Raw genomic sequence first — 19,397 nt, 5'->3', positions numbered from 1 at the left:
AGGACTCAGGATGAGACAACAAATCACTGAGACCAAAGCGCTTCCTTCCTCTTTGAATGGAGCTCCCTAGATCTGTTTTACAGAAGAGCAATTTTCTTGCAAATCATATTGCTGTGCTCCAAACTGCCCATCTCCCCAACATTCCCCAGGTAGCAAAGTAAACTTAGGGAATTTTAAAAAGATATGGATTTTTTTTAACCCAATAAAAATAATTCTTTGGGGTTGCAATGCAATAATGCATCCCACCAACAAAATACTGGAGAATTGACAGCTATTTTACTGGCATGTTTCCCTGCAACACCTACATCATCAAAATTTAAAAAGGAACAAACAAATCTATCTGTGTTTCTGAATGTAGGGTGAAGCAAATACTTTGTCATTTCAAACTAATCTTTAAGTTAAGATACTTAGAGACTCATAATGTATATACAGGAGAATTTTATATTGTATTCTAGGTACACAGTCATAACAAAATAAAATAGCATTTATGAATTAATGACAAGACTATATAAATGATGTGACCCTGGAACATTCAAAGTAATTTTTATAGTAAATCAATACAGATTCTTGTGTTATCATATAGTCCATGTGAGAATTGCATTCTTGTTATACTGATGAACAAGTCATATAAATGGGGCATGTTTATTAACGAGGGTGCATACCATAAGTATGGTCTTTAAGTAGACAAATTTTTCTGTAGAAATTACAAGGATGTGTCACTGTTACAACAAGCCATGCTTCATATGAACATGGGCACACATTTTAAGCATGCATTACTTTTCCCTTTTCCTGAATTCAAAAATTTCCCCCTTGACCTCACCCCATCGTCCAAATTTGAAAAATCAAGTTTTTAGTTTAGCTTGAGCAGATAACTTTAACAGGCTTGTTTGAATAAATATGCCAAAATACTTTACATTCTGTCAGTATCTAGTCAGAAAATTGTGCATGGAGAAAAGAGATGAAAAGAATTGCGACAGAAAGAAAATTAGTGCCAGGGCAGGCTTTCAATACAGTATCTCCGAGCCAAGTTTTCTCGGTGAAATGACATATCCTCACTAAAATACCCCTTTTATGTAATTATGCACTGAGCGCACATAACCAAAAGTAACTTTTATTTTTGTTCCTTATCGTGGAATACATATTGCCCAGGCTAAGAATGCGGAAACAAAAGCTGGGATAATTATAGCTCATTTAACTTCGGAAAACTCTTATGCTCTAGCAGTCCAGCATACAACCCCCCAAACTAAAGTTATGTAACAAGGTAATATCAACAATGAGAAACTGCATGATAAAATCCTGCCCAAAAGTGAAAAATGCTAATTTTGTCTCATTTAGCAGCTGGATACAGAAATGCTCATTAGTTTTAAGAGGGTTAATCCTTTTAACTTTTGCATATTGATATGCCAATTATGCCTAATTGTACAAGAGGCATCAGTCAAGGTAATAGTGCATAAACACATGAAAGTTATTAAGTACATCCCAACATGTAATAAAGTAGGTGTTAATTGGTAGCTGAGTTCTGCGGGCTATTGAGGTGGATAATTCATTGAGAGATGGATCACTTGTAATTTCTCTCCATAATTCCTTTTGCAGTCTCACGCTGTGATGTTTTCATGCTTGTCAAAAACAACTGCGGCATAGTGCCTTTTGTTAAACACGGCCAATAAAATATGCTAGGCATCATTAAATATACTTAACTTTTAAACTTTTTCAAAGGTACAGTTCTTACAGATAATACAAATAGAGATTCCAATAATTTACTCTAACCATTGTTTCAAGTTGATACTCAAGGAGTATTTTAGCTGTTTCCAAACTAAAGTCAACTAACAGTGTTGTGCCTCCCAGTAGCCGATAACTTTAAATGAGAAAGTACATAACGAACAGTGCTTTTCTCATTAGTTACCCTATCTAAAGGTGCATCTGTCACTCCCCCCAAATAACCACTGGCTTCCTCACACTCAATTTGTCTATAACACCTGAGAAAAAATGATTAAATTCATGTATCTCTCAAGCTCCTGGGATTGTTGTGAGTTAAAGTTTCACTTGAAATTTGAGTGAAAAATGGGGAATAAATGTAATCGGTAGCATGATGCTCAGCAAGTTTATCTCACTTAATAACTCAGTTAGGGAGCTGAATATTTCATAGGCTCCTATGATATTAACAGAACACTCAATTAATAGCTCACATGTTTCGGCACGGTGGCTGGGGCTCACAGTCTGTCCCTAGCTAACTTATTTCTCACTCTTGCTCTCATTGTGTGAAACAAAATAGATCTAGGGTCCAAAAGACTGGCTAACATTGCATAAATAATTTTGTAACATCCTATGGCCTCAGCTGCAAGTTACCACCATTACAGAAGAAAATTAACCAGAAGAGACTCATCGCAATCAGTGGGTTTAGTGGCTCAGGATGCGTGCAGGGCCAGGGACACCATTGGCAGTAGAGTTCATCTCTATTTTATTTCAAATCTTTCTAATGACACATTATCGAGACAAAATGTCTTCCTCTCCAAACCTTAAGTAGCCACACCATTTCAATCATCTGAGCCCATTTCAAATCAAGGAGTAATTTCCACTATCACAGAGAATCGGGAGATTTTTAAGAAAGAGTTTTTCACATTTTTTTAAAGATTTTTTTTTTTCTCAGTTTATTCTTAGCTAATTTTAGCCTCTGGCTTTTCTAAGTGATGTACTGTATTTGGAAGTACAAACACCACATGCTAGCATAACCTCATTATTTTTATGACACTGAAGCATGATAGTAGAGGCCCTTAAAATGAGTCAAAGGTGCTTTTCAGCCTCGCTCCAAATCCACTTTATCACTCTGGATTAGACCCAGCTCTTCTTGCACAACTGGGGATATTATTATGAGTATAAGTAGGCAAAATAAAACGCAATGAAAAAACAGTTTTCTACTGCATATTAGGAACACAAATAAAACAAAGCTAATTTGCTTTTTAAAAAGAAAATAAAATTCTGTAAGGCTATCTGGTGCATTTGACTCACAGGTTCAGTGACCTTCCCAACATCGGTGAGGATCATGGACTTAGTTTGGCTCAGCCTGTCATGGTGGCTGTTGCTGTTTTTGATTCGCATTTGCACAGCTCCTGTTCCTTGGTGAGTAGAATTCACTGTTTCCATAGAGGTATCAGAATTTGTAGATCTCTTCATATTACTGTGGTGTCCTGATAAAATAAAAAAATTATGGTACTTTAAATATATACTCTTCCCATGAAAAAACTCTTGGTGGGTACATGCCCCTATTAATTCATAGGATATTAAAGTTAAATAAATAAAAGAGCCTTCACCTCTCTGAGCAGTAAAATAAAATAATTAGTTTGTAGTTATCAGTTGAGATTTCTACAGGTGAAAAATAGTATACAAGAGAGAGGATTTCAAAAGTTTGTATGCAGCACACCCTGATCTCTGTAATTCCTAATTCTATTAAGAAGCTAATAGGAGCCTGATAGTCTTCCTATGTAGAAAAGATTCGACAACTGATTATCTTGAGGACATATGCTCTTTCTATTCACAAACTCACTCACCTGTTATCCAGTCTACACTCACGCATTACCACCTGTACTCTTCGCTGTAGTTGGACCGAAAGGCCATATTAATCTGGCCAAATTTTAGGGAGTAGAACTGGTGTCAGAGTAAAGCAGATATGATGGCTCCTCCATCCAATATCCTTAGGGAGAACTTAAATTTATGTTTTCTACTGACTAATGTGAACTGACCAGATTTGCTAGTTTAGGGGAAATGATATTTATGAAAATATGAAAATAAAGTAAATCAACTCCATATATTTAATTTATCTATTAATTGACTATATGTATATCCTTCTATATCTCTGTCTATCGATATCAATGACTATGTCTATTACTTATAGACATATGTCTATATCTATTACTTTAAAGGAACAGCAGTAAGGAAGGAATAATTTGGGTAGGGAACAAAGATAACTAAACAGTGGTAGCATTGAGGTAAGCTTTAGGTGCTTCTTCACACGTCCATGATCCTCTTCAACTGCCTCTAGGTTCTTACAAATGGACGGATCATCTCATTAAAATAACATCTGCAATGCAATCTCAGCTTCTCAATTGGCTGAAACAGACCTCCTTTCTGCCTGATTGTTGCCTCTAATTCTTTAACTCTGCGGACTTTGCATATTTGGCACTGGGCATTCCCATACAAAACTGAAAAAAATAATGAGGAGGCACTTACAAAAGTTAATAAAATTCACAAGAATGATTTATTTTTAGGAAACAGTGATGGTATTCTGTTTGTTAGATGCACAATAGGGCAGTGCTCAAAGTAGATGAGTATTAAAATGAATAAACTATTTCTATTCCTACTTTAATGTAAAGAGAACTATTACCTCACAATTAGTACCAGAAAACAACTGAATAACAACTTAGAGAGCAACTTAACATTTATATTTTACTTTTTGCTACAGCAAGAATCTTTTTTCTCTTCTTTGTTTAAATATTTTTTATTTTAAAGATTAAAAAAATAACAAAACAACGATGAAGACAAAATCAAAACCACACACACAGAAAAACAAAAATGAGGTGCTGGGGATTTAGCTCAGGGGCAAAGCGCCTGCCTGGCAAGTGCAAGGTCATGAATTCGGTTCCCGGTACCGGAGAAAAACCAAAAAAAAAAAAAAAAAAAAAAGATACAAAGTAAGGTTCTTAATGGTTTCATTCTTGCAAAACTTCTATGAAATAGGTAGTGAAACAATCTTTTCATTAAAGATAAAATTGAAGATAGGACAAACTAATAATTTTCCCAACAACACTGGCAGAAAGAAGCAGAGAAGTATGTACCTTATTCCAAAAAGGCAACTTAGAGGGACAAATTCTAGTTTATCTACACAATGAAAGCAATAGACAATAAAAAGGGAGAGACTATTCATATATACAACGAAGAACTGCAAACTCATTCTACTAAGCAAATAAAGCCATTCCAAGGAGAATAAAAAGGAAGAAAAATTTCTCTATGATTTTTTTCCTTCTATACTTTCCTTCACAAATGCAAACTAACATTTGGCAAAAAGGCTGACCAGTGGCTGATTACGGGCAGGGTGTAGGCAAGAATAGATTCTAAATACAAACAAATTTTGGGGCTCATGACGTATTTATCTTTGTTCACTGCAGTGATTGTGTGATGATTAAGTTTAATTGTGTCTATTTCACTGGGTTGGATGCATCCTTAGGCATTTCGTAAAGCACACTTCTGGGTGTGCCTGGATATCTCGTGGAGACCCGAACTTGCATGTTATATATGGTCCCTCACACCTCTCTCTCTGGCCCTGCTCTCTGATCTACTTCCTTGCGGCCATGAACTAGGCAGCTTCACTCTCCTACTTTCTGCTGTGATGTTCCTGCCTGGGAGCCGGATAACTATGACCTGAGCCCTCCAAAAACATAAGCCAAATTAAATCTCTCCTCTTTAAGTCAGACAGTTTGTCCCAGGGACAGGAAAGCTGACGGATGCATGTGGCTTCAGGGCAACATACATATATCAAACGCCAACGTCTTACAATTTACTTGAACTTTATGGTGCCTCAGTTACAATTCACATAGTTGTTTATAAGAAAATTGTTTTAAGAATTCCTTCACAAATTTTTCTTGCTCTTCTGTTCATTTCGTGTGCCTACATGAGTGATGTATTATCAAAATTATTTCCCTGAGTACAAAAGAGCTTTTTTAAATATTACAAAATAAAAAAAATGGAGGCAATAAAAATAAATTATGTATTTTTCTGAAAAAACATATTTTTTAGAGATGTTGGAATTCTGTTCTGACTGCATACAAGGCTTGATCTTGCATATTCCTCAACAGAATCAAACCATTAATCTAGGGTGTGTTTATGTGTGTCTCTGTGTGTGTGAGTGTGTGCATGCACAAGCACATGCATACTATGTTTGGGACAACTGCAGGCAATGTCGTAGCAGGGATCCACAGACGCTGGTCGCTGCAGTGGATGTGTCTGGTGCACTGCTGGTACATGGAGATGATGCTGACTGAACTTCCTCAGCACCCTGCCTGGTCTGCCTTCAGGATGTAGATCTGGACAGCTACAGGGAAGCACAGGCCAGCAAGTGGGTCACTGGGGAGGGAGGGGGACAGGTGGGCCTCTCTCTTTGAGAGCCTGGAGAAAGATAGAGGAGACCTGGGGAAGCTTACAGAGATAGAGCACACCCCACCCTAAAGGCAGGTGCCAAGACAGCAGCACTGGACACTCCTCACAGGTGGGAGAAGAGGCCCTGCTTGATGTCTGCAGTGCTGAAAGCCAAGTCACTGAACACCAAACCCCATGACGCTCACAGATAGAGCAGACAGTGACTGCTGAAGGTGCCGAAGAGGCAGTAGGTGAATAGGAGCAAAGGCGATTCAGAGCCATCCCTGCTGAGACCAAGGCCAACACCATGACAAGAGGCTCCACCTTCTGCTTATTTTGAAGGTGCCACCCACTGCCTTTGTAAACGTGCCCCCTCTTAGCTTTTAAAGATCCTCTATCTTTCTAGCAAGGCCTGGGGAAGCCTACAGAGATAGAGCACACCCCACCCCAAACACAGGTGCCAAGATAGCAGTGCTGGCCACTCCTCACAGGTGGGAGAAGAGACCCTACTTGATGTCTGCAGCGCTGAAAGCCAAGTCACTGAACACCGAGCTCCATGATGTTCACAGATACACAGGCCTGATCTTGACCCAGTCTCAAAACCATCAAGGGCTTCAGTACCAAGGTGCAAAGGACAAGAACTGGTCTTCTAGGTGGGCACTGTGCCTCTCGTAGAGCCCCAAGTCCTGGTACCTCCTGCCCCACACCTTGAGCCATCACGTCGTACTGCCTCTCTCTTTCTGAGCCTCCTAGGTTCCTCAGGCCATGAGTCATCCAGATTTCCTGACTCCCTGTCTGTGCCTCCCCTGGCACCGGGGTTCTCAAACTGAAGCATAGATCAGAATCCCCTGGCAGCTTCTGTGGGTCCACCTCAGAGTTTCTGATTCAGTGTAATTATGGCACGCCCAGAGCACCCAGTTCTCACATACACCCCGGGTGCTGATGCTGCTGAGCCGTGAGCCATGGTGGGTCTGGGACCTGGGGTTTAGTAATAGACATAACTGCATTTCTGCAGGACACTAAGGGAATTCTGAAAACAGAGGAAATGCTTGAAAAGAGGATAGGGGCTTTGTTTAACCTGGTGCTTTGCGAACCCATTTGAACAAAATCAAAAGGGTTCCTTGCTTCAAAACTTTTCTGAAACTTTAACCTTTGAATCATGTATGTACTACATTGGTTTCCCAAACAAACCGGACTGTAGAGCCCTAAAGTGAGGTCACCAGAGCCTCACGGGGCCCACCTGGAAAACTGCTGGAACTTGAACGTTGTTGAAACATCCTGCTGATGGGGGCATTGGGCAGATTGTTGCATCATTAGAGGAACTCACTCAGGCTGAAGTTGACCTCTTTCGATCAAGAGCAAAAACCACTGCATTTACATAGCTCAGGCATGTGCCATTTATAGGACACATTGCTTCCTGTTCATACGCACACATTTCAGTGTCAAATAAAAATTTGCATTCTTGTATCCACTTTATACTCAACCCATAATTTGCCTACTGACAGTTTACTGTCAAAAGCCAGGATTACTCAGGAAGCCTCATCTGACTTTCCTGCCTGTTTCCTTGGGGACAGTCTGCAGAAAACATTGTCAAGATCTTTCGCTTTGGTTAGGCTGATCTTTCTCCCTACCACAATATTAATGCTATTTCCTTAATTTCCTCCCTCTTTCTCCTCTGGTTATTATTTCTTTTCCCATCTCACCAATCCTCACATTTTGTTGAGCCCCCACTGTACTCTGCTGGTTCTGTTTATGTGCTTCCCGGGTATGCAATCTCTTCTTAGCTGCAAGGATATATTCCAAGACCCCAAGAGGTTGCCTGAAATTGTAGATAGCATTGAATTCTATATACATTTGCTTTCTCCCATACATATGTACATACATGTATATGGTAAAAATAATATATTAATTAAGCACACTGAAAGATTACTATTATAATGGAAAAGTTTTGTGAATGTGCTTTCTCCCTCTCAAAATTTCTTATTGGCCTCCACTCACCCCTCTTCTTGCGATGACATAAATTGATACAATGCACACAGGATAAGATGAAGTAGTGAATGATACAGGCCTTGTCACATAGCTGTAGGTTAATTGATAAGGTGTAAGGGAACACAGCCACCCTGATACTGCAACAGTGGATCTGATGACTGAGATGTTGTAAGCAAGTACTGGGCAGGTAGTGTATACTGCAAGGATGTACTGTACAAAGATGATGATTCATGCTCTGAGCAGCACAGAACAGGTAACATGGAATGCTTTCATACTTTCAGAACAGTACAAATTTCAAAAGGTTGTGATTATTTTATTTCTGGAACTATTCATTTCAAAAGTTCAGCCCATAGCTGACTATGGATAATTGAAAACATGGAAAGATAAACCATGGAAATCGGTGGACTACTGCATTTTATTATAAAATGTCACTTAATGATAGTATTCCATATTTGTTCCTATATATTGAAGATTTCTAATTCTGCAGAGTGCTATATCATTCTGAAAAGAATACAGAAAAATGACACTAAACCTATTCTTAAAGATTCATATCAAAAAATTTCCCAAATCAATCCCCTCCCCATAAAAAAACCCAACATTTTTCTTTCCAGGTGTATTGAGGCTCTCCTAAGTAGCAGACACCGTCTTGGAAACTGCAGAGACTCCTTTGCCAAGTGTGTTAGGGTTTGCTGTGAGTGACAGAAAAGCAAATAAATAAGTTGTGAGAATCAGATTGTGTTCAGGCAAAGAGAGGGACAGTGACATCAAAATTGGTGCCAATAAGTTATGAAGGAGTAATGTCTTCAGGAGAAGATCTGATTACACCAAGTTAGATCAGAACAGAGTGGGAGGGAATTACAGTCAAAGTGTTTGACAATGCAGAGATGGGCAAATACCTGTACTATTATAAACTAGGAACCGAAATGTGTTACAAAGACAAAATAACGTTCCAGGAAAAAGTTCCAGGAAGCAGAAATGACTGGATTCATCGGTGAGGGTGAGTCTGGTGGTCTCGCTTGCATCTCTTTAGCTGAATTGCTCATTGGGAATGCCACCCCTCCTAACCCAAGTACAGCCACAAGAGACTGGTGTCCTAGACACTCATGGTGAAAGGAAGTAGGGGGAAAGTTTGCCATGGAATAGTACACAAACATCTTATATGGCTGCACTGAGAGGAAGCAGGACCTCCTGTAGTGCAGAATGGGATGCAAAAGAGCAGACAGAGGGCGGTACTAGTACTTGGGATACTTGTGACTATCATATTTTTGAGTTCAGAGCTTAGCTATTCTCATGAATTCCATTAGGAGCCTTATACTCAGGGAGCTGCTTTGGCCAGATTTATCTGTACCCCACGTAGAATCCTTTCCTGATGCTCTCCCAACTTCTTGTGCTCCCCTTGCTTAAGCGCTAACCCTCCTGTTTCCTCTATGAGCTGAGCCTCTCATCTCTTGGATATCAAAGCCCCCAATACATCACACGTCTGGGCTCCATCTTGTCTACAACAATGAACTTCCTGAAATTTGCGTCATCCAGTCTGCCTTACCTTTTAAAATACCCATATTCTAGAACACGCGATGTACTAACCACTGTTACTCTCCTACAATTTTGTTTTGAAATTTTATACCATTACTTTGTTGTTTATTTTTCTTTTCTTTAAAATAAAAAAATTTAAACAAATGAAAAACCCCAAAAACCCATCTTCTCGATGCTTCATTTAAATGTAATCATCCTAGTTCGACAAACACAATATTATTAAAGATTAATAAAACTTCCCCTGAACTCCCAAAGAAGCATTTTCTTGAACCTCAACAGGAAACTCTTCTGGTTACATGAGCAAAATATTTTAGAGTAGAAGAATATTCATCAGTCCACTTTATTTACACTCTCAAGTAAAGTCCAGAGGAGGTGGCATTTGTAACTGGGACCCGAATATTAGCAATGCATTCTAGCACAGTGTATCAGCCGGGCTGTGTGATAAGATGGCCCTGACATAGTGCTCTTATTTTTGAGTTTTTATGAAATGAATTTTTAAAGGAAAAAACCTCATTGTAAAGCCTACTAGATGTTGCTTCAAAAGAAATTCACATCCAGGGTCCCTTTTGACTTGCCTTTTAGCACCCTGAAGCGGTTGTACTTCCAGAAACATCTATAGACATTCAGGTTGCACTCAATAGTGAAAGAACAGATCTAATTCTATGAGTCTTTCTGCACTATTCAGAAAACATCCACAGGGATCACAAATCATTTTCTATCATCCCAATAATGTTCTAATCTCTTTTTGACACTTTTCCCGATTTAGTAGACTATAAAATCAATAATATCTGTTTATACTTATCTTTATGTAACTTAACAATATTAGAGGTATTGTTACCTCCAAGTCATGTCAACTTTGTTTCATTTGATATACACACTTATTCTATATTCCCCTTATTCTTCCTAGAACAAGTTATGCACTCATCAGTATCATTGTTTTTATTAGGTATTATTTTAAAAGTATGGACACCTTACACATCTGTGTTCTTACGGGATACACTCGAAATGTTGTTGAGTAACTAATAAAACTGTGCAGGAACTGGTTCACGTTGTAGATACCTAAGATTTTATGAAACTCTCCCTTCAAAATTCCTGAGTTAGATATTGAACATAAACCAGTTAAGCCTGGCTTCACCATTTCCTTCAACTTCCCAATTTTGTCTGTAGCAATACAAGAATAGCTTGTGATATTGCACCAGTTCCACTTTCAATCCTGTTTTACAAACAGGAAGCAGTGATGAGATTGCTTTCAGAAGAGCCACACAAACTTTGGCTCTGCTCAACAGACTTGGTTTAGTGGGATTCTGGGCTTCATTTCCCCACATACACTGCAAATATCCAAATAGGAGTGAACATCCTCTTTCATCAAATCATAAATTTCATAGCTGCCCCGCCAATTATTGGTTACACTCTGTTAATTACGCTAAAATACAGCACCTTGCTCTTTTGAGTTTGAAGGTATATTTTTGACATCTCTTTCACATCAGAAACATCAAAAGTAAAAGGACATCAAAAAGTTTTTGAGTTAGGCAAACATGGACAGGAACTATGATATAATTACTATGGGGAGCTCAGGGATCCTGATTTAATTCCCCAAACTTCCATAGCCTGTTCAAAGTAGTCTGAGGACACCATGCATTGTCTTGCTTTAGTTATAGATTCCAAAATCAAATGGAAATGTGTACGAGTAAATAAGGTAACACATATTCTAAAGAAAATTTGCCAAAAGCTGGGTGTGGTGGTGCACCCCTGTAATCCAAGCACTCAGAAGGCTGAGGCAGGAAGATCATTGTGAGTTTGAGGCCAGCCTGGGCTACAAAGTGAGCTCAAGACCAGCCTGAACTGCATAGTGAGATCCTGTCTCAAAAAAGAGCAAAAAAGAGAAAATTTGCCAAAGGTTAGGATGGTAGAATTATCACAGTGAAGGCACGTTAGGTATATGTCTAAGTCTTTGTGTTTAGTTTTTATACATGTTCTTGTGGATTTTGACAAACCAATAGAGACTTAACAAATGTTTGTTGAATGTATAAGTGGAAACATATTTATAAAATACTTAATGTCAGTATTTGTAGGTATCAAATCATTAACCATAGAAATATGTCTTTCAGAATTTTCTTATTTTGAAAATATGTATGACTCACCTTTGGTGGTATTCTTAAGGTCTAGTGAATTGTGGGTATTTCATAGTAAGTTAGAGGCAGAAAAAAGGAGAAATTTTCGTATGCTACTGAAAAAAAACATTAAGTACTTTTGGAGATTCAGATAAATTTTCAATAATGCAAAGAATTCCTCATATTCATTTTAGAAAATCCTTATATTATCTTTTGATTTCAGAAAGTAAACACACTTTTCACTGCCTTGGAATTTAGGTGACATTTCTTTTGATAAAAGTCTCTTTTTGGATTCAGATTTTTATAGGTGCTTGATATTATTTGTTACCCAAATAGTACCGTCTTGCATGACATGCATTACCACTGTGGGTTTTGTAAGAAAGCTATCTTAGAGGCAAGCATCGAGTTTAGCCCCGGAGAATTCTATTTTATGGGAATTAGCCCGGGTTTTCACTGTGTGGCAAATGAGCTGTATGGTTACACCAAGCGCTAACAGTCAACGTCCTGCCTGCCTAAAGTGGCAGGAAGCCTCCGTGCAGTGTGAGATCCCATTCCCCTCTCTGCATGGGCGGGAAGAGCTTTTCTCCAGGTCTGCTAAGAGCTCAGGGCAAGTCCATAGACAAACATTATTTCTCAGAGAAATTCATTTCAATCCCCAGGAAAGATCTTATGTTGATCTGTGGTACAGCAAAGTCTGTTCGTTCCTCTGTGGAAATGACTTGTGGCTGTGGTAGCTCCAGTAATACGTGGCACAACCTTCGTGTCACGCTTCCTGACAGGTCAGTAATTAACTTGCATTGCAATTGTTTGCCTTCTCCACCACAGCAGCCATTTACCAAAATAACATTTTAATTTCAGCTCCTTCCAGCTCACTTTCCTTTTCTTTTTCTCCCTGTGGCTTCTACATCTCTATTAAGTCTAATTTCCCCAGACCACTTCCATAAGCTGAGAGAGTGCAATAAAACCCAGTTTCAAAAATGTCAAATATAATGAGAAAGGAAGATCACAGTAAAGGAATTTTCCTCTAGCCACCCCAGTGGGTAACATTTTTTTTTTGACCAGTAAGGTGTTATATATAGGAAATATGATAATAAGGCTTTGCATTTATTTAAGTTTTGTCGGGGAATCTGGGGATTAGGCTGTATTTGCTGACAATGTCTTACAAGGCAGCCTCATGGTTAAATTGTAATCCAGTTATTGTCATGGCATGTGGCCATCCTAAATGGTGAAAATGACATCAAAATAATATTTTGAAAGTAAAATAGATCCCAGTCAAGTTTGAAAATAGGTGGCCTCTCCTGAGAAATAGACTTGCTACATCCCTCAGTTTTGACAAAAATCTTTAAGAATCCTCGGGTAGAATCAGACCCAAGCACAACTACCTACAACGGAGACTGATAAGTGCACAACTCCGGATGGGGCTGGAGATGATTCTAAAGGGAAGGCGTTGCTGGGTCTGGCTGCTCTGGGATAACCTGGACTCCCACAGGCAGAGAAGGAGCATCAAGAGAAGTGCAGGCTGAGATTGATGTGTGTAAGGAATACAGGAGTTAAGGCTTACGCCCAGTCACACGCTGTCATTCAGCTGGGTGGGAAAATGAGGATGAGGAGCTTGATGGGGGCTGGTTTAGAAGAACCTTGCAATTTCTGTTGAGGAGTTTGAATTTGTCCTGCACGTCCTGGCGTAAGCTGATTCCTCTGCTTAAGGTATCATCCTTTTCAAAAAATGTGATGAAACGTGAGGCACAGGAATAGATTCCCAACCACTGAGGCTGTGAAATGATCAGTAGATGTCTCCTGGGATGGCAGCTGCCATTGGAACACATATCACAGCTCCTACTAAATAGCAGTCTTACTATAAGACCATTCTGTGACATGGAAAAATATTCTAGAATTTTTTTTAAACCTCAGTTTGAAGTTTCAGATATGTGTTTCTTGTTTCCAGCTACCAATCACATGAACTGAAAGGTAAAGACATAATAGAAATGATAGAATCAAGTGTTTGAGGTAAGATGTACTGGTGGACACCTGCCTCTAACTAAGAAGATGGAAGAAAAATAAAGTTAAGATTGGATAAACTGCTTCTAAATTTCCCTGTGATGAACAAGCAGGTAGCAAACGCTGAAAAACAATAGGAACAAAATGCCTGAGTGACTATAATTATACTCAGGGAATGGAAGAAATTCTATGAAAGGGTAATATCCTTAAATAGAGAGAGAAATCATAAGATGTGTAAGCCATTACCTCTTTTCTGTGTTTCCTCTGTCAGTTTTAAACTAATCTAACAAGAAATGTTGAGCCGTTTCCCGCCTCTTGCATACAAGTATCAATTAAGGAAAAATAGGGTGACTATGTAGGGTAATGATGATGAAATGTCACTTAAGGAGAAACATCAGCTATAGAACAAGTTGCTCAGAAGTCACAGTATTAGAAAACTCTGGAAAAACAAACAGGGTGTCAGATACCACTGGGACAGGCTTAATTGTTTGCTCTTTGAAAGCTATCAAATGCAAAAAGGAACTTTAACCTGTGATTGTTTCATTTTCCTGTGATTTCTTGTTCTACGGTCATGCTGTCCCTGCAGGGCTTGACTCAGTAACAAAGTCCTTTTATGAAGCTGATTGAAACCAGTCATTCCTTGGTGGCAGTTGTGACAGGTTCCTATCTCTATCTTGGTCTGCTCAGGATTCAAATTTGAGGAAATTACATATTGCGTGATTAGTGCTTGATTGTAATAGACACAAATCAGTCTTTACTGACAGTAGTTGAATATGGCTGGCATTTGTTTCATTGAACAAATTTGCTGGCGGCCCTATCATCGTTTCGCTAATGTTGATATCATCAAACTTTGAATTGCTTGAATTGGATTTCAACTCCAAAAGAATGTCCAAAGTTGGAACAGCAGTATCATTGTCCATTGAAGGACAGTAAATATATCATTAAGTTCGAGAATATCTCCTTCAGTTCACCAAAAAGTCACTTTTCTCTTGCTTACTTACAAGTAAAGTTCATTTTAAACACTTTGTGTGTGCATTTGTGTGTGCATGCTCTTTGTCTATGAAATTCAAGTAATTGTTCCAAATTGAGCATTCTTGTGTAATCATAGCCAAACAGCTCTGTCCGCACTCCAGAAACTTTTTACGACTCTGTTATAATCACTATGCCCCTCAATTTACCAAGAGTAGCCACTATTTGTCTTCATTATTTTGTCTATTTTTAAGTTTTACATGAACAGAAACTTAAAGCACATGCTTTTCCTTTCTGGGTTTATTTCACTCAAAGTGTCTCTGTGTGGATAATTGTTATTTAATATTCTTTTGTGACATATCTATGCAAAATTTTGCGCAATTTTCCTTTAGATTTTCTGTTCTTTTGCTTTATTGATTTAAGATTTATTAATATATTCTGGACACAAGTCATTTTTAGATGCCCATGTTACAAACATCTTTTCCCATTTGTTGATTATTGCATTACTCTTTCAATGGTATCTTTTTACTAGTTATTGATTTTAATATTGTGCAGTATATCATTACTTTCTTATGATTAGTGTTCTTTTCCTAAAGAATCTTTTACCTAATTCAAGGCCACAGAGATTTGTTCTTATACTTTCCTCTAAATAATTTGCTGCTTCAAATTTTATTTTTAAATTGTTGATTCAACTGGAGACAATTTTAGTGTTTGGTGTGAGGTACGACTCTTTCCACATGGATAAGTGGTAATTCACAGGCAAGATGTCCCTCAAAGCCTCATGTTCTAGAGGTAGGGCTTTTGCATGGTGATGGGCTCACAGGGGTGCTGTACTTATTGGTAGATTAATCCAAGCATGATTTCAGAGCTAAGTGTGGTATTGGAATGTGGGTCCTGGTCAAAAGAGGTGGGTCACTGGAGAGCATGACCTGGAAGTTATATCTCCCTCCCTGATCCCCCCTTTCCTCTCTACTTCTTGGTTGGTACCATGTGAGCAGCCTTCCTCTATCCCTATGCCTTCTAGCAGGTCATTGCAGCTTTGGAGCCAGCTGACCAGGGATTGTAATCACAAGCCAAAATCAACCTCTCCTCATTTAATTTGCAAGTATTTTGTCTCAGTGATGAGAAAGTGACAAGGACTTAATTTTTATTTAAATTGGAAAGACCTTGCTGTCTCTCAGGATTCATTAAGATGAGAAACAACAAGGGAATGATTCTCCATCTGAAGAACAGCTACTAAAGAGCTCTCTTAGCCAAAGTTATGAGATGAGGTGCAATTTGAGATACTGATGGTTTTCAGTAATTACACTATCTCTGACAGTCAGGGTAGGCATTGGCCCCGGGAAAACAAGCTGACTAGAAAGAGTTACTCAACAGGTGGGCAGGAGCAGTTATTACCCAGAGGAGCACCACTGAGAAGTTCCAACTGGCAGATTGCTATCCCCTAAGAGCGTTGTTGGCAAGTGGCAAGCTTCTCATAATTTGTTCAGGTTCAGCTCAATTGCCCACAGGGGAAACTGGCAATAGAAAGATAGGAACTCAATCCTAGCAAGTCAAAGAGGCAACTAGTGACCAGGTTACCAGAAAGGGAAGTTGTGGCAGTGACAAAGCAAATACCCAATGAGGAAGAGGTGACCTTCTGCAATGCTGGGATAGAAACAAAGATGAGAACGCACTTGATGTGTAACTTGCAAGCCTAGGCCACGAGTTGGGATCACTTGTTATAATTTGTTTTCAAAAACATAAAATCCATTTTTCATTAGAGCTAAAAATTGCCTGTATTTAGTTAGGATTTATCATAGGTGTGCGGGTCAGAAATAACCCCTCTTCCATTTAAAATGTGCTTATGACTCGAGAAGTGAGGAGAAAGAAAGCTATCAAGGAGGAATCTCAATGGCCAACATGTGGAGTTTTTTAAACGTGTGCATTTGGCCACACCTTCCACAGATATTCCAGGTCAGTAAGACTGAAGAGTAGCCTGAGAAGACACAGGTTTTGTTGTCACTTCTCAGCCATGCAGATGCACACTGGTTTCCTTTGTCACTTTTATAAATGTTTTTATATGTTTTTAAATGCTAGTATTGTCCTAAAATTATTACTAATACTTTAGTACGCAATTTTAGGATACTGGGATCCTACCCAGGGCTTTCAGCATGCTAAGCACATGTTCTGCCACTGAGCAGTACCTCAGCCACAAAGTACATCTTATCACTTTTCATATCCACAGTTACTGGGTTCATTTTGCCTACCTTACTGCTCTAATTCAGTTTTCTAGGAATAAGGATCACTTTAGGACATACCGGTAGGGTCTTAGTATAGTATGTAGTTGGGAAAGGTAAGAGATAAGTGAATAGGTAGCCAGGAAGGTAAGTCAATAAATAAATATAAACATAGGTTACATGAAAATGATAGTCTTTGTGAAAGGGCCAATCAAACTATACAGTGAATATTTAAATTAATAAATATTATTGTAAGAGAAACGTTGCTGTTAACCCCCTTCAAATCACCAGTGCCTTCACTTTGAACACACTTATTCCATCATCCTTGCTATTTTCTGAAGTAATTCTGGAAGTTCTCTTTTGTGTCTTTATGAGGTGTCATAAAACATACAGCCAATGTGGCTACCAAGTGTCATCCAAAGGAAAATCAGGCTCATCAAGTCATTACATATGTCCTCACTCTTTCTGTTCAAGGTATCTGGAAACATGCAGGTTTTGGCTCTTCCACAAAGTCACCCTGACCATGAAAGGTATGCATTTCTAATCTATTCAGGATATTGAGGCAGCCATACCAGTGCAACGAAAACACACACAAAAGAGACGTCTAGAACTGCTTCAGAAAGTAGGAAGAATGATGGATGTGTTCAAAGGAAGGAGTGGCGATGTGTTTTCAACTGTAATAAATATTTTAAAATTTAAATATGCACTGTATTCATTATCCTCTTATCCTATTTAATATTAAAATATAATCTTTAGATATTCAGACTGATCAGTCCTCAATATTACCACAAAGTATATCATTCAAAAAAAAAAGAAAATTTCAGAGAGACCACATGACAGTAACCTGGGTCTACCGTACAACTTTCAGTGTAAAAGTGCTTTATTATTTTTGTTTATTTGCTTATATCATGAACTTAGAAGCAAGAAGATAACATCAGTTTGAACACGTGGAAAACAGTTCTTGTTAAAGTGCAGAGGCAATTTGGTTCAAAAGCAGAATAGTATAAACTTCCTTTCAAGTATCTGAAAATAGCAAAATAGTGAAAAGATATTTAATTACATTACTCAAAGTGGAACTGTTTCATCGAGTTTATTGTTCTTTGTGTTCAATTAGTCTTCAACTGTTGCTACGCTCAGTACAGGTTTTTTTTGTTGTTTGTTTTTCTGGTTCTGGGAATCGAACTCATGACCTCGCACTTGCCGGCAGGCACTGTGCCGCTGAGCTAAATCCCCAGCCCCCTACACTCAGTATATATATTTAAACATTTCCAGTTTTTTCTTGGCTAAAGAGCTGAAGCTTCTCTTCATGTATTTAGTCCCTCAAAGTAATTCACTGCAGTAAAAGGAACCTCATTCAGGAGTCATTTGGCTGGCTAGGGCCTTCATTTCAAGAAGTTTGGCTTTGCCTCCCTTGCAGTAGATTGGACTTTCCAGGACTCTCTTCACATGGTGAAAGATAGAAGAGAACATGGTTTCACATTTTCTCTACCTGTGTCCAGTAACTGAGTGGTGCTATAATTTAGTAGCCAAATTTCAGTCTTCATTTTGATTCCTCACAAAGTAAAATACTTGGACTTTAGTTGGGACACATTGAAATAAAAGGGGAATGTTTAGAAATTTAGTCTTAAAGTGGTAATTGTGATTATCATATTTAGAAATTATTTTTATTTTAAAGAGGAAAAAATAAAAAGGTAACAGCAATAAAGAGAAAAGCAAAACAATACACACCAAAATAAAAAAACGATACAGGATTTCAAAACAAGATGATAAGAATCAACAGTGCTTGTTATATTATATACTGTTATCTTCAACAAAGTTGCTCAGATTACCAGGTGTAAGAAAGCAAGATTGATCAAACAATGAAAGGGAATAAAAAGTAATTTTTAAAAACCCCACTAGAAAAATACAGGGCTTCACTAAACAAGATGGTATGAATCCAACAATGGTTGTTATTTTGTGTATTGTTGTTTTCAAATTAGCTGTTCAGATTACAAGTATAAGCATGCAAAATTGGTCAAGAAAACAATAAAGCATTAACTGTTCCTTTCAATAAACCAATAGAAGCTATTGAACACTATGTTTCCTTCTGGATTTTATTTGCTTATACCCTTTGTCAGGATGATTTCTGAGACTTAGGGAATCTTATCTACTATTAGATCACGTATAATGGGTGAAATGGGTTATGTAGCCACAGTCTGGCCACCTTGCAATGGCGCGTTTCATGTATGTACATATGAGAAAGGATGCATAGTGTATGTGTCTTAAAATATTGCCACAATTATCACCACTCAACATATAGAAACCTCCCTTTTTTATCTCCCCTACAATGGTATATCCATACAGTAGAGATAACTAGTTCATACTGTATATCATGTTATTCAAAAATACACTTTGAAACAATGAGTAATGTACTCACTATTACTTAGTAAAGTCAAACTTTTGTATTTTAATG

The 19,397-nt window shown here is 38.2% G+C and overlaps 1 protein-coding gene across 2 annotated transcripts in view; it reads right to left on the bottom strand.

The window, feature by feature from the left end:
- Arhgap15 (Rho GTPase activating protein 15) overlaps positions 1 to 19,397 on the bottom strand; it is a 590,914-nt gene that overhangs the window by 558,500 nt on the left and 13,017 nt on the right. For both annotated transcript variants that reach the window (XM_005390781.2, XM_005390780.2), the window contains one exon: positions 3,007 to 3,185. In XM_005390781.2, coding sequence (XP_005390838.1) covers positions 3,007 to 3,171 — 165 coding nt within the window. In that variant the 5' untranslated portion in view covers positions 3,172 to 3,185. The remainder of the gene's footprint in view (positions 1 to 3,006; positions 3,186 to 19,397) is intronic.

This window comes from Chinchilla lanigera, unplaced genomic scaffold (genome assembly GCF_000276665.1).
Source record: "Chinchilla lanigera isolate Chin_1 unplaced genomic scaffold, ChiLan1.0 scaffold00039, whole genome shotgun sequence".
Lineage (NCBI taxonomy): Eukaryota > Metazoa > Chordata > Mammalia > Rodentia > Chinchillidae > Chinchilla > Chinchilla lanigera.
This window is presented reverse-complemented; position numbering and strand designations above follow the sequence as displayed.